This window comes from Borostomias antarcticus (genome assembly GCF_949987555.1).
Source record: "Borostomias antarcticus genome assembly, chromosome: 23".
NCBI lineage: Eukaryota > Metazoa > Chordata > Actinopteri > Stomiiformes > Stomiidae > Borostomias > Borostomias antarcticus.
Window position 1 is genome coordinate 2997556 of NC_140256.1, and position 13324 is coordinate 3010879.

General features: G+C 43.9%; 2 protein-coding genes across 2 annotated transcripts; one reads left to right on the forward strand and one right to left on the reverse strand.

Annotated features, from left to right (window-relative positions):
• Positions 1-3585: 3585 nt before the first annotated feature.
• zcchc8 (zinc finger, CCHC domain containing 8) lies at positions 3586-10037 on the reverse strand (the record flags this gene model as incomplete). Its single annotated transcript, XM_084457537.1, has 14 exons — positions 3586-5451; positions 5637-5742; positions 5833-5919; positions 6096-6211; positions 6728-6870; positions 7221-7348; positions 7484-7544; positions 7637-7702; positions 7827-7930; positions 8031-8108; positions 8858-8957; positions 9033-9107; positions 9202-9242; positions 9861-10037. The coding sequence occupies 14 exons, from the start codon at positions 10035-10037 to the stop codon at positions 4034-4036; spliced, it is 2700 nt and encodes an 899-aa protein (XP_084313663.1). The 3' UTR covers positions 3586-4033.
• Positions 10038-10177: 140 nt separating this feature from the next.
• LOC311325008 (uncharacterized protein) lies at positions 10178-12073 on the forward strand. The gene is made up of 4 exons (XM_084457633.1): positions 10178-10425; positions 10534-10663; positions 10749-10882; positions 10961-12073. Exons 1-4 carry the CDS (start codon positions 10312-10314, stop codon positions 11732-11734), a joined length of 1152 nt encoding a protein of 383 aa, XP_084313759.1. The 5' UTR covers positions 10178-10311; the 3' UTR covers positions 11735-12073.
• Positions 12074-13324: the final 1251 nt, after the last annotated feature.

Below are 13324 nucleotides of genomic sequence, written 5' to 3' on the forward strand. Positions count from 1 at the left end.
AGACTCACCCTTTCCTTCTAGAAGTCGGGCCTCTGAGAATCATGACATCCATCTGGGTTGGATTCGTAGCCGACGCCCTGTTGGGACTCGACGTTTTGATACAGGTCAACTCATCTCTGGAATTCCGAGAAGGAAAAATCAGGTGGAATCTGAGACGAGTGACAAAACCCGACCTCACAGAACATCCGATATGGGCAAAAGACAAAAATGATTGTGGACTTCTGAAGATGGACCCGGTCACATTCACTGGCAGACCGCCACCATATACTCGACAGTATCCACTCTCCCCCCGAGCGGTCGAGGGGATTAAGCCCCTCCTGAAGATCTTTGAAGAGAGAGGGGTCCTGAAGAAAGCCCGCAGTGCCTCCAACAGCCCAGCATGGCCAGTGCTCAAACCTTCGGGAGAATGGCGCCTCTGCGTGGACTACAGAGTGGCAAACGAGTACGTGGATAAGATGGCGCCCCTAGTGGCTGACCCGTCCACCATCTTCAGCGCCCTGAAACCAGAACACAAGTGGTTCACAGTCATCGACATGACACAAGGCTCCTTCAGTGTGCCTCTGGCCGAAGAGGTGCAACCCTGGACAGCCTTCACCATCAATGGAGAACAATATCAGTTCACTCGGACACCGATGGGTCTCCACAATTCATCGTCCGTTTATCACCAGGCGTTGCGTAACCACATACGTGAACTGCCTCCCATCACATCTACCATCCTGCAGTACGTGGATGATGTCCTTCTCGCCAGCAGCACAGAACCAGAACACGAGCACGACCTCAAGATCCTGCTGGACCATCTCCAGGAGCGGGGCCACAAAGCCAGTCTGAGGAAAGCTCAGATCATGCAGGAGCAGGTCATCTACCTAGGAGAGAGGATCTCTCAATGAAGCCGGGAAATCACCCAAGACAGAACCAGAGCTATCAGAGAGACCGCAATACCAAAAACCCTCCGCGACCTTCGATCCTTCTTGGGCCTGTGCAACTACAACCGAGTCTGGATAGAAGACTACGCCGAGATCACACAGCCACTCATAGATCTGACCAAGGGCGGCCGCAACTCCAAAGATCCAGTCCACTTTGACGCCATCCAGGTGCGGGCCTTTGAAACCTTGAAGGACGCTCTTTCCAAGGCCCCGGCCTTAGGCCTTCCAAACACTGGGAAAGAATACACTCTTCATGTGTCTGAGAAGAACGGCTACATGACAGCGGTCCTGACCCAAGACCATGGAGACCGCCAGCAACCAGTGGGTTACTACTCTACTCGCCTTGACCCAGTGTCACAGGGGTTCTGCCCCTGTCTACGAGCAGTCCAGGCAGTCTACCTGGCGGTCCAGACTGTGGTCAGCTTGGTACTGGACCAGACACTGATTGTCAGGTGCCCACACGACGTGCATACTATTCTGACCATGAACAGAGCATCCCACATTACCGCCTCCCGATGGGGAAAATGGCTGGTACTCCTTGAAGCGCCTGGCATTGTGATTGAACGAGCTATGCCATCCAATGGCTACAATGGTAGCTCCAACGGAGGATGGTAGCTCCAACGGAGGAAACAGGTGACAGTCTCCATGACTGTAGAGAGGTGATTCAGGCCATGGAACAAACCGAGACGGCGAGGAGCTCAGGTCACCTCAGGTCAAAAACACCCTCAGGTAGCTCAGAATGCAGATAACTATCATCAGATTACATTGATGGCCAAACACTCAAAACGTGTTTAAAAATAAAAAAAAATAAAAAAGTCAGGGACAGCAATGGCAGATGTTGTTCGAACAGAGCCCTTGAGCTAAAGAGCCATACGTCTTAGGTGTGGGGGCCTACTCGGGGCGAAGAAAACATTTTGGGGAATTACATGTTAATGTTCCAACATGTTCCACTGTTCAATGACTGTAGGTCTGCTGAAAGGGACAGGAATTAGTGTTATTGCCATCAGCAGATTAGAAGACTCATCAACCTAAAAAATGAAAATGCATTTTATTAGCTGACCATTCATTATGAATATCCTGCATGATTGAATAGTTAATATATGTTGTGGAACCCAAGATACTGCTTTTGTTCCCGTCTCTTCCTGTGTTACAGAGACCCAGCTGAGGTGCTGTGTGAGCCAACCAGAGCATCGAGGGGGGACTGAACCCTGATCCTCCAGACTTCGACAGGGCAGCAACCCCAGACCTGCTCAAGGAACGCAGCAGAGACTTTGAGAACTGGGCTTATGAACAACTCTGAGCTTGGTGTTTTATTAAAGAATTAACTTCTTCTTTCGCTTCCAGAACATTCTTGTGCTGGGTGGGTTATGACTTGTAGGTTGATTGCTTGGTTTCTTTCTTTACCCATGCATGGTATGCAGTTAAAGAAAATTATGCCTGTCTGAGCGCTAGGTTCGGACATGAGATAATTATGTGTATTTATTATTGTTTGCTTTATTTTACATTATTTCTGTTATTTTTTAATGTAATCTTTTCCTTTTATTCTTGATTCTATTATTTCCATGATCATGACTATGATGATTTTAATGAATACATATATGCATGTTTTTGTTTAATGTTTTCAATAATGCTGTGTGTTATAATCTTATGTGTATTTAGTTTAAATGAAGACATCAGCGTCATGTGTGACCGGGCCGTATCTCATGTGTCAGAGGTCACATCTCGCACTTAGACCATGCTCAGAGTGTCTATGGTATGCTGAACATCCCTAGCTGTTCAAATAGGCCCATAGTTGAGGCATGAGAGAGGGTGTGATTTGATAAGCCACTTCGGCCTGTGTACTGTGTGCCTGCTTATATTGATGTTTAATAAATGCTTGTATACTTTCTGATTGCCTGGACTTGGAATTGTTGTTCACGCCTCTCCATTATTCCAAATAATAAATTACCGTATATTTGCATTTATGTATAATAGCTTTATCTACTGTACTGTAGCCCATATTTGTATCTGACATTTTGCATCTACTGTAAATATATATCTGCTTGTTACTTTGTTGGCTTTGATGCTGCAACAGTGGAAATTCCCCCCGGGTATCAATAAAGCAAATAAGTACACTACTACTACGACCACCATTATTGATTATATAAAAATCTGAAATGGATTTTATTGGACATTATTGAAATTTATTACAGTATTGGTAATTTATTATTACATTAGTTGCCTCTGGGCTAAGAATATTGTTAGAGGGTGAATTATTTCCACATTTTAAAAATTCTCAACGGGTCAGAGCCGTTTTGGCTGCACGAGGGGACCGACAATATTAGACAAGTGGTTGTGGCAGGTAGCGTCAAAACTGTATATAGCCTACTATTTGACAAACATCTGACTGATCACAAACTTAACAAAATTAGGCGACTGCAACCAGCGCCGTCGTCACCACCAAGTTCACAGTTCTAGTCGACACCGAACTATTTGATAGACAGGATGACTTTCACCAAAGAATGGTTTCATCTTGCTGCCCTCTAGTGTCATTCTTCAAGACCTCATAGAGAGGGGCTCACCCCCCCACCCCCCAAAAAATAAAAAAGTATATTCGGAAATAACGTCCCTTCGTTCAAGATAAAATACAATATGCCCAGTTAAAACCACTTGTGATTAATCAACTAAAATCAGAGTGTCCACAGACAAGAGAAGCCAATAACAGCAGTGTAGAGATACCAGGCCCTGCAATTTGCAATTGGTGGTAAAAAAACAGGAGGTCAATGGAAAAATATGGAAACTTTATAAAATCTTAAAGAACATGACTGTTACCACTGCTACAAGAATGCATTTTTGTGAAAAACAGAACAAACCCCAGTTATTGGCTTGAGGCTTCTGAAAATGTCCCGTTAAACCTCAATTCTGTCAACCACAATTTACAGAAATAAACATTCAGCCAGAAAACAAAAACAAAACTAAAAAATTTAAAATAAGCGTGACTGATCACACTATTCAACACCAACTTCTGCAGCACACTTTTATAAAGTGAACTTCCACAGTTGTAAAAATAATAATAATTAAACAATACATTGCAAAATGATCCCTGGAATTTAGCTTTAATAAGTCTTTTCTCACTTCTTGTTTTTCGCCAGATTTCGGGGGGAACTTTTCAACAAGTCTCTGATTCTAAGGTAGGTCCCAGTGGCTTCAGCAACTTCAGTAAATTCTGGCGTTTCCTCAAAAGGAATAATGCCCTCTGCAAATTTACTCCGATGAGGAACTGATGTCACCTTCCCCGCAGAATCGGGAAGTCCAATTTCCATAGCCCCCTGGTGTGGATCAGGGCACTGAGGGCTGTCTTCTTGAGCCCTAATTGGAGCAGGGCTCTGAGGGCTGTCCTCTTGAATTTTCCTTGGAGCAGGGCTTTGAGGGCTGCCCCCCTGAATTTTTATTGGAGCAGGACTCTCGGGGCTGCCCTCCTGATTTTTCATTGGAGCAGGGCTTTGAGGGCTGCCCCCCTGAATTTTTATTGGAGTAGGGCTCTGAGGGTAGTCTTCTTGATTTTTAATTGGAGCAGGGCTCTCAGGGCTGCCCTCCTCAATTTTTATTGGAGCAGGACTCTCGGGGCTGCCCTCCTGAATTTTCATTGGAGCAGGGCTTTGAGGGCTGCCCCCCTGAATTTTTATAGGAGTAGGGCTCTGAGGGCTGTCTTCTTGATTTTTATTTGGAGCAGGGATCTCAGGGCTGCCCTCCTGAATTTTTATTGGAGCAGGACTCTCAGGGCTGCCCTCCTGAATTTTCATTGGAGCAGGGCTCTCAGGGCTGCCCTCCTGAATTTTTATTGGAGTAGGGCTCTGAGGGCTGTCTTCTTGATTTTTAATTGGAGCAGGACTCTCAGGGCTGCCCTCCTGAACTTTTATTGGAGAAGGGCTCTCAGGGCTGCCCTCCTGAACTTTTATTGGAGCAGGGCTCTCAGGGCTGCCCTCCTGAATTTTAATTGGAGCAGGGCTCTGATGCCCGTCTTCTTCTGTGTGCGCCATACTGGGCTTGTCTGCAACCACCTTCTTACCATCAGCACCCTCATCACGTTGGCTCCTACTGGACACCTCAGCTCTGCTTCGCATCTCTTCTTCAGCTTCCTCCATTTCTGTTTCGGTGTCAACGTGGACGGGTGTGGAGACACTGGGTGAGCTGGGTACGGGGGTTCCCATGGCTGGCGTTTCAGAGTCACTGTTGGTGGCGGTGTCAGCGTTCTCTAGCGCTGCCCAGATCAGCCTCTGCTGCTCCTCCAGCTCCTCCAGCGTCAGTCCATCCTCCTCCCCGGCCCCAGAGTCTTCACCTCCTCCCCACGTCCGTCCTTGCAACGCAGGTGAGCCGTTAGTGGGTGTGGGGGGAGGTGTACCTTTGGGGAGAGGGGGTGGAGTGGGAGTGGCGGGGGGTGTTCCCTGGGGTAAGGGCGGGGGTGAACCAAAGGAGGGTGAGCCAAGCGGCAGCGGGGGCTGGAACTGGAAACTGTCTGAGCCCCGATGATGGCGGGGACCGTCATGATCTGGAGAAAGACACGGACAATTGTTACCTACTGCCATAGTGTAGTGAAGACACCATTTCCACCATTACCTAAAATATCAGTGAAATATACCCTCTAGCATTGTGCGTGGAAGTATCTATGTAAATTACTTTGCTGCTTCACAGAGAAACTATTTTCACAATGCATGGGGGAGTCTGGAACAGTACCTGAGTCAACATCCATGTCTGAACTTGGAGGATTGGATCTTCTTTTCTTCGCCTGCTGAGGAGTTGACTCAGACTCATGACGTCTCTTGTTGCCATTGGAATCAGGCTAAAATCAAAACATACTATATTGGTTTATTGGTGCACACACAATGCACAAATGCTTCAATAAAAGAATGGAATAAGCTGGTAACAATACCGTTGGAAAACAGCTGGACAGATAGGTAGCATAATTTTGCTTCAAGTGGTTGTGCTGCATTGGAACAGATCCATAGAGTCTGTACTCCTACAAATCAAGGAAAGGTTATATACTTAGAAACTGGAAGCATATTATGTCAGAACAGCACATTATTCTTAGAAACCAAACATTGAAAGGAAAAGTTTCCGGTGTAAGTGACATTATGCAGGGTTATTCGGAGGAACTCTTGGACTCGCATTAAAAGTGTTTAAATAAAGACTTACATCCTTCACACTATGTGGTGGCTGTACATTGAAGCCTGGAAAATCGACAAGCTTAGAAACATCATAGGAGATTTTTTGCCCGTTGTTGTCCTCTGTTAGATCTCCGTCACTTGACACTAAAGAAAGAGTTTCCATTAAAATCAGCCCATTCAAGATCAATTCAAAGACATAAAAGATGTGCTTAAAGTCGCACTGAAACGGACGTTTGAGATCATCTAACTTCCGTAGTTTGACGTATTTCCGATGCAAACAAGCTATGAGGGTGTGACATATGTTTAGAGGAATTTGATTGGAAAATTGACAAGTGGACGGGTTTTAAGAACTTTAGACAGATTCGATAGAAGGATAGCGTTGATTGACGGGTGGATGTCGTGAGATTATTGGTCTAAAATCTAAGGTACCTGTTTTCGTCATTGCACGTGACCTACCGTTTTCCAGGAAGTAAGAAATTATATACTTTGATATAAGATTACAACAAAAGTAGAATTTTGTAATTTTTTTGGCATACATCGTTGAATAGGTGAACACTATGACCAATTATGTGAACCAAAATGGGACAGAATGCATTTTTCATTTCAGTGCGACTTTAAGCAAAGAACTGCTGCAAGCTTTAGGTCCTTTTTGGACCTTACCATTCCCATCGTATAGCATGAGACCGGAGTTCTCCATCTCGGTTTCCTTCAGCCAGCCAGGTGGATACCCCAGCTGCCTCATGCGGTAGATGAAGGGGGGGAGGGTGTTCACATCGACTCCCAGTGCAGCCAACAGTTCCTCACTGTTCAATGCCATAGACAAAAAAAACAAGAAATGTGGTTGAACACATTATTAATATTGACAATAACTTTACCTATTCCAAGAAAATAAAACATCCAGTTGTGTAAGTGACTGCGCATTAGGGCTGCTCGATTAATCGGATTTTAATCTAGATTAAGATTTGGGCTGTCAACGATCATTAAAACTAAATAATCATTAAAAAAATAATAATAATAACAATATATTTTTTTTTTTTTTAAATCTATGAATAATCTTGTTAAATAATCGTGATCTCAATATCAATCAAAATAATCGTGATTATGATTTTTGCCATAATCGAGCAGTCCTACTGCGCATTTTCTATCGTCTTGCCTGACGATTCCAGGTTTGTATTTGGCAAATCGCTCCTCCACTTCCTCTGCATGGTAGCGCTGACTGCTCTGATTGCTGCCCTGTGAAAACTCCTTTCTCTTCTCATTAATGCGCCCCATGTCCTTGGGCTAGAAGAGAAACATTACACACATTTACATTGAAATGTAGGGCAAAAAAATGTAATCACCAGTGTCTTATAATAATTAAGTGAACAACTAATAAGTGAACAACTTTAAATGTCATTAGATAATATGCCTACTTACCATTGGACAGTCGCGCAGTTGATGATCGGTTGACCCACAGTTGAAACAGCAAGGCTTAGATCTGTTACATATTTTTAAAAAGCACGATTACCAGTTAAGATCCACTATCATGACCTCACGTGACAGATCTCCCTTTGACAGCGTCAGCCATACCTTTTCTCTTTCATCTGCACTTCTTTTCCATCTAAGGCAATGACCTGGCTGAAGACCTGTTGATATCTTTGTAACAATTCAGGAATTCATAATATTATGCAGTTTCATGATTGACACTGACAACAAACAGACAGACAGAGACTGCTGTACACAAAGGACGAGGCCTGCATTCCTCCAGTCTGAAAGATACTTTGGAACCTCCCATCCATCCGTCAACTGGGGGTTATCATTCAGCAAGGGCTGTCCAAGTTTGTCAAGACAGAAAGTGGTGAAATACAGGACACTTCCCACCATCTATTGAAAGACAGAAACCAGGATTACAAGATGAAAAGCAACATACAATAATTTGTTTCCCTTCCCCCACTTCTGTCCAACAGAGCAGTATGACACTCACACTGAAGGCCTCTTTGATAGTTTTGATGCCACAGGGGGTCTTTTCCTTGTGATCTTCTTCCATAACAAAACTGGAACTCTGAAAGGTACAGAAAAAAGATGGGAAATTAGGCTTACTCTTATCAATAGGGTTGCAAAGGGGTAGAACATTTCTGGAAAATTACCATGGGAAGTTGAGCTCGGGAATTTTGGAAATGTTGACCTTTTTTGTAGCCTATAACAGCTTTTTTCCAACAAGTTTTTATTTTATTTTAGGATTTGATCCCATTTTCACCCAATTGGCCCTGCCCCCTACTAACTGTTAAGGATGTGTCACACAGCCCGGCCGGTTGGCAATACGAAGGGGAGAGACAATTCCTTGACTATCTCAGCTCCAAACAGTAATTCTGAGCTGAATCTGAGCTACGCTAACTATGTTACTGCATGCTGTAGATCTCTCTATGGGTCTGTGACACATCATGCAAAAATCTGGTGCTCAATTCATTGGCTTCGCAGGAATCCCTGCGACACCAATCAGTAACGACTTTTGCGATCAGGCACCCATAGATACGCCCTGACCATCTAGCCTGGGCTAGCGTCTCTCATTTGCTGCTACGACTTGTCACTCAATTTTGAACCGATTCAACTTAATATTTGAGTCTGGAGAGAGACTAATGACAAGGTAAATACAGTTGGTATAAATAACCCCAAAATTCACAGTTTAGTCGTTAATTCCCATGTTAAGTTTCCAGCTTTGAATATTCCTAGAAATTTGCAACCCTATTTATTGATATGTTTAATTAACTTTTATTCAAAACTTAATATTCAGAAAATCATGTGTTTAAATACCTGGGGGATAATATTGAAGGAAGCATTATTTTCATTTCCCTGTTGCTGATGCTTCTGAACGACACTGCAGATGCAGTCTTCAATTTCTTGACGACATTGCCTTGAAGATGTAACCGTTAGAAATATCATACTTTGAATACAGGATCATAATCTGAAAATGTCAGAACAAACTTACTTTGATATGCTGTTATTTGCAAAGAGGATCTGAAGAAGTGGCCCATCTATCTTGGCATTGTCAACAATAAGCCCACTGGAGGAGAAACGTATAACAAGGAGCATTAACACTGTGAGAATACTGTAATGCCCATGTTACATTATGGGAGTGCAGTAAATTTGAAACTTACCCTGGCCTTGTCAAGATGCTTAACTTTCTCTTTAAGCCCTGATGTGGACATTTACATAAGGAAAGTAATGTAGGTTCTACTGGGGTCACAAAGTAAAAAATAGTAAACAAGTTGTTTGTTTTTTAAGCAGGGCTACAGCAGGGCACACTGGCAAAAATGCATATCATTAGTTTACAAGGTATTCAGTTGATTTGATGCAGATGGGGTTTTGCGACAGATCTAGTAGTCTGTCTTAGATAGTCAACAGTCAAAATTCTTGGTCTGGGTCATGAAACTGGGTCTCAGTCTGGTACTCCGGGGGTTGGGTCTTGGTCTCGACTCCTATGGTAGCTCAGCCGTTTTGTCTGTGAGCTAGACAAAACATTGCATAGCGACATATCATAAATCTAAACTGTGTAGCTTGATCGCTTTATACATTTGAGACACGTGCCAGTATAAAAAGATCACAGGGCCATCAGCCATTTGCATGCAATTGATACATATTGCTCCAACAGCTCCATTCAGCAAATACATTGTGTTTAGCTGGCGGCGATGCATCTCCACACACAATATTGTTAGCTAGCTAGCTAGCTACTCTGCTAGCTAACTGCTCCTAGCTACCTAATAAACTCTCGTAACGCTAGCAGCTAAGCTTCAGCTAGCAACACAACAGTAAGGATATTCTCCTCTGTCAGAGTCCGGATGGTCTCCTCACACTTCGTCAGCCTTCCATTGAGCTCATTAGTCTCCTCTAGATCTTCTTCATGCTCCGTGAAGCGAATGTGGGTGGAAACAGACACACTATCATCATCCAGTTGCTGGAAGAGCTCGCTGTCACCGAAATCAAACTCCGCCATCTTCCCTCTGTGTGTGTGCTGTGAGGTGTCTTGAGTTCAGAGGTCAGAGGTTCAGACGTATGTACGCAATCTCACTCATTGGCTCTTGTCATGCCACGTGATCAGGATTGCTGTTCTTCAACATCAACGACTGGGGAGTATGTGCGCGTCCTTAGGACAGTCCTTTAGTAGCCCCTTTTTGCTTGAAAGAAAGAAATAATTGTTCGTGCTGGTTGATGTTGAAGATCAATGACATGTGTGCAATAAACTGAAAGGCTTGCAGATCCGTCTTTTCATGATGTCGTACACAACCGTCCACCTTCCCCACTGGGATGGAGGATTGAGGAACATTCGCTTCATTTACTTGGCAAATACAACATCTTTCAGATTGACAGCTTGTCCTATGGAGGTGAGTGTGCGCCTGTGTTTTGGTGAAATTCCCGGGACCGACGCTCAACTAAGTTAATATGCTACTATAGTAGCCACCCATATCTCATCTCATCTTGTCTCTCCGCAGCGACCCTTGATCCCACTCTTTTTAGGGGCTGATCTCCTCTCTGAAACTGACATCCGCTCCGAGAACCATTCCAAATACCATGCCAAGTTTGCAAAGAAAGGATTGGCCACCAAGATTACTTTTTCGTCGGGTGTGTTAAGTAAAAACCTTTTCTATTTGGCCTAGTTTATGCTTTTCAAAAGACGTGAATTGTATCTCTTTTTTTCTCCAATCAGCATTCAGGTTTCACGGGCTGAGGATATCTACTGCCAACAATAGCTTGTGGTTCTACAGCATCCAGGGTCTTTTTCGAGTTGCTTTTGAAATGTACAGTAAACATGAGCAGCTCGCAGTGCTGGAAAACTTCCAGGTAAACCAATACATCATTTGTACTACTTTCACAAAATGTGTGCATTAGCCTAACTGCATTCGCATGTCCTTATCCTAGGACACATGGAAGTCACAGATAAATGACAGCCCTCTGAAAATGGGCTACAACCTCAATATCCAACTGGATCCACCACAACCACAGAGCATTGTGGGGATGTATGACAAAGACCTAAAGCTCAAACTGAGGTCTCAGAATAGCAAAGGATTAAAGCAGATCCATCCAGCCATGAATAATCCCCAGGCTGACTATGGGCCTTCAGGGGACAACTCAGCCGACCATGACTACTGCTCTCTCCCAGAGAAGAGTTCCTCTATCCTGAAACAAAAACTTCATAGCCTGGAGGCTAAACTGTCCTCTAAGATGGAGCTGGGAAATGAGCAGCGGGATACCATCTTGCTTCTACTGGATCACATTGAGCGATGTGTGAGCGTGCCACTGGAGGAAAGAGATGTAGCAGACACCGTGCTAGCGCTGCTACAGACAAGAATGTGGGGCTCAGTTTACTCAAGCTACCTACTTCAAACTATAGGACGTTGGCTCGGCCAGCAGTTCCATGCAGCCAACAGCAGCATCAGTCAACAGGTAGAGGGCTTCAAAGTGCAACACATTGAGCGAATCACAGACCTGCCGCCTGCAGAGGAACTGGCCACAGAATTGTTTCCTGAGGCCATGAGGACTCTGTTGCTGCACTGGATGGGGCTGAGTGAGGACTCAACACTGTGGAAGAGGCAGAGTGAATACCCCATCCTTCTGCTTATCCTTGAGTTTGCAAACCATAACCTTATCACTGGTGTGGCTCATGTTCTTTACTCAAGTCTTATATGCAAGTAGGATTTTTCCTATGCATACATAACCTTTTTTGTGATCAACTCACAGCAACATCAAACAACTGACAATAAACGAAAATACAAAAAAGCACACACAAATTTATGCACAAACAAATCACATACAAAATACAAAAACATTAAAGAGCAAATACAGCACCCAGTCTATGTCTTTCAGCTGAGAACAAGAACCTTATGCATTTTTGCAATGTTACCACAAATTTCTTTTGTTGGTTTGAGATGTCATGGAATTATGTATTTATAATAAAATGGATGCTTGACTGCTTCACTTTCTCAGTTTTGAATGCATCCTGTGTAATACAGACAATTTATGGTAATATACTAGCACTCCTGTTCTGTTGTTGGTCAAATTGACCCTTTTTAAAGTTTGAAAATATGTGTGTTTTAATAAAAATGGTTAATTTCATGTATTACATCCCCTTGCATGTTTATATCACAGATACTAGATGGGTCAATTTGACCCAGCAGTGAAAGTGGAGGCTGCTGTAAAAGGGGTCAGAAGTGCGTAATGTCTTTGCAAATGTTAAACATATTGGTATTTCACACTCCTCACCATATTTCAACCCAATCTAACACAGATACACACACACATATTTTCCTATGGTTAACTTAGAATTCAAATTCCATTCACAACCAAGTATGATCCTAGATTACAATGCCCACCTAAGGGGTTGGGGTTGGACAACTTGGACAAAGTAACAGGATCCTACAGCACCAAGCGAATGACTGCTGGCCTTAAATCATCATTTATAACATAATTAATATCGCCTACAATGTGTTCGTCATCATCTGGAGCCGGTTGCACCAGTCGTTACTAAGTGGTGACTAGGCCTAGTCATAGCCTAAGTGTTGACTAATTCGAGATTTACTAGATTTACTTACACTGAGATTTTTCCTTTGAGGAGCGTGTCAAAGCTGTACAAAAGGTGTATCTTCCTTGAAGAGCTGGAAAGGCACTCGTGGTGCCTCATATACAACGGAGACAGCACATGCCAAGGACCCTAGCTACTGCTGCACAGTGAGGGAGATACAGGAGAGGGCTGTGCACCAGTGCTGAGGGAAGTAGGCCTATGTGTTTGTGCATGTCAGGGGACCGGGATCAGCAGAAACACAGTAAAGTAATCATCCTCCTCTTCTTTTTAGGTTGCTGCTGGGGCAAAAGAGTTTAAAAAAATCTGATTGCTGCAGAAGGTAGTGCAGTCTACCCAACACATCAGTGGGTGTGTGATCCCTCTATCAAGGAGCTACAGTCGGAGTGCAAAGCCCGCAGTGATCATGCAACCATGGCCATGTTTCAGCTGCTGCCTTCTCACAAACGGTATTGCAGGCCTGATGCCCAGACTTGTAGGCTTAGGGACAGCTTTTTCCATCAGGCAACAGATTCCTGAACAATGGACATAACGGCCTGCTGCCTCACAGCACACACAGGCTCCTGCAGCTCAGACTGCCCACATACACAAACACACACCCACACACAACAATGCTCATTTGCACCTTCATGCACCATACATTTTATGCACACTATAACCTTCTATCACACCGTATTGCACTGCTCATTACTAGCTATTGTTTTTAT

Bases quoted from the DNA above. Each gene is read 5' to 3' on its own strand.
- LOC311325008 (XM_084457633.1), top strand. From the start codon at position 10,312: ATGATGTCGTACACAACCGTCCACCTTCCCCACTGGGATGGAGGATTG. The intron at 10,426-10,533 runs GTGAGTGTGCGC...GTCTCTCCGCAG, and splicing joins TGACAGCTTGTCCTATGGAG to CGACCCTTGATCCCACTCTT. The intron at 10,664-10,748 runs GTGTGTTAAGTA...TTCTCCAATCAG, and splicing joins CAAGATTACTTTTTCGTCGG to CATTCAGGTTTCACGGGCTG.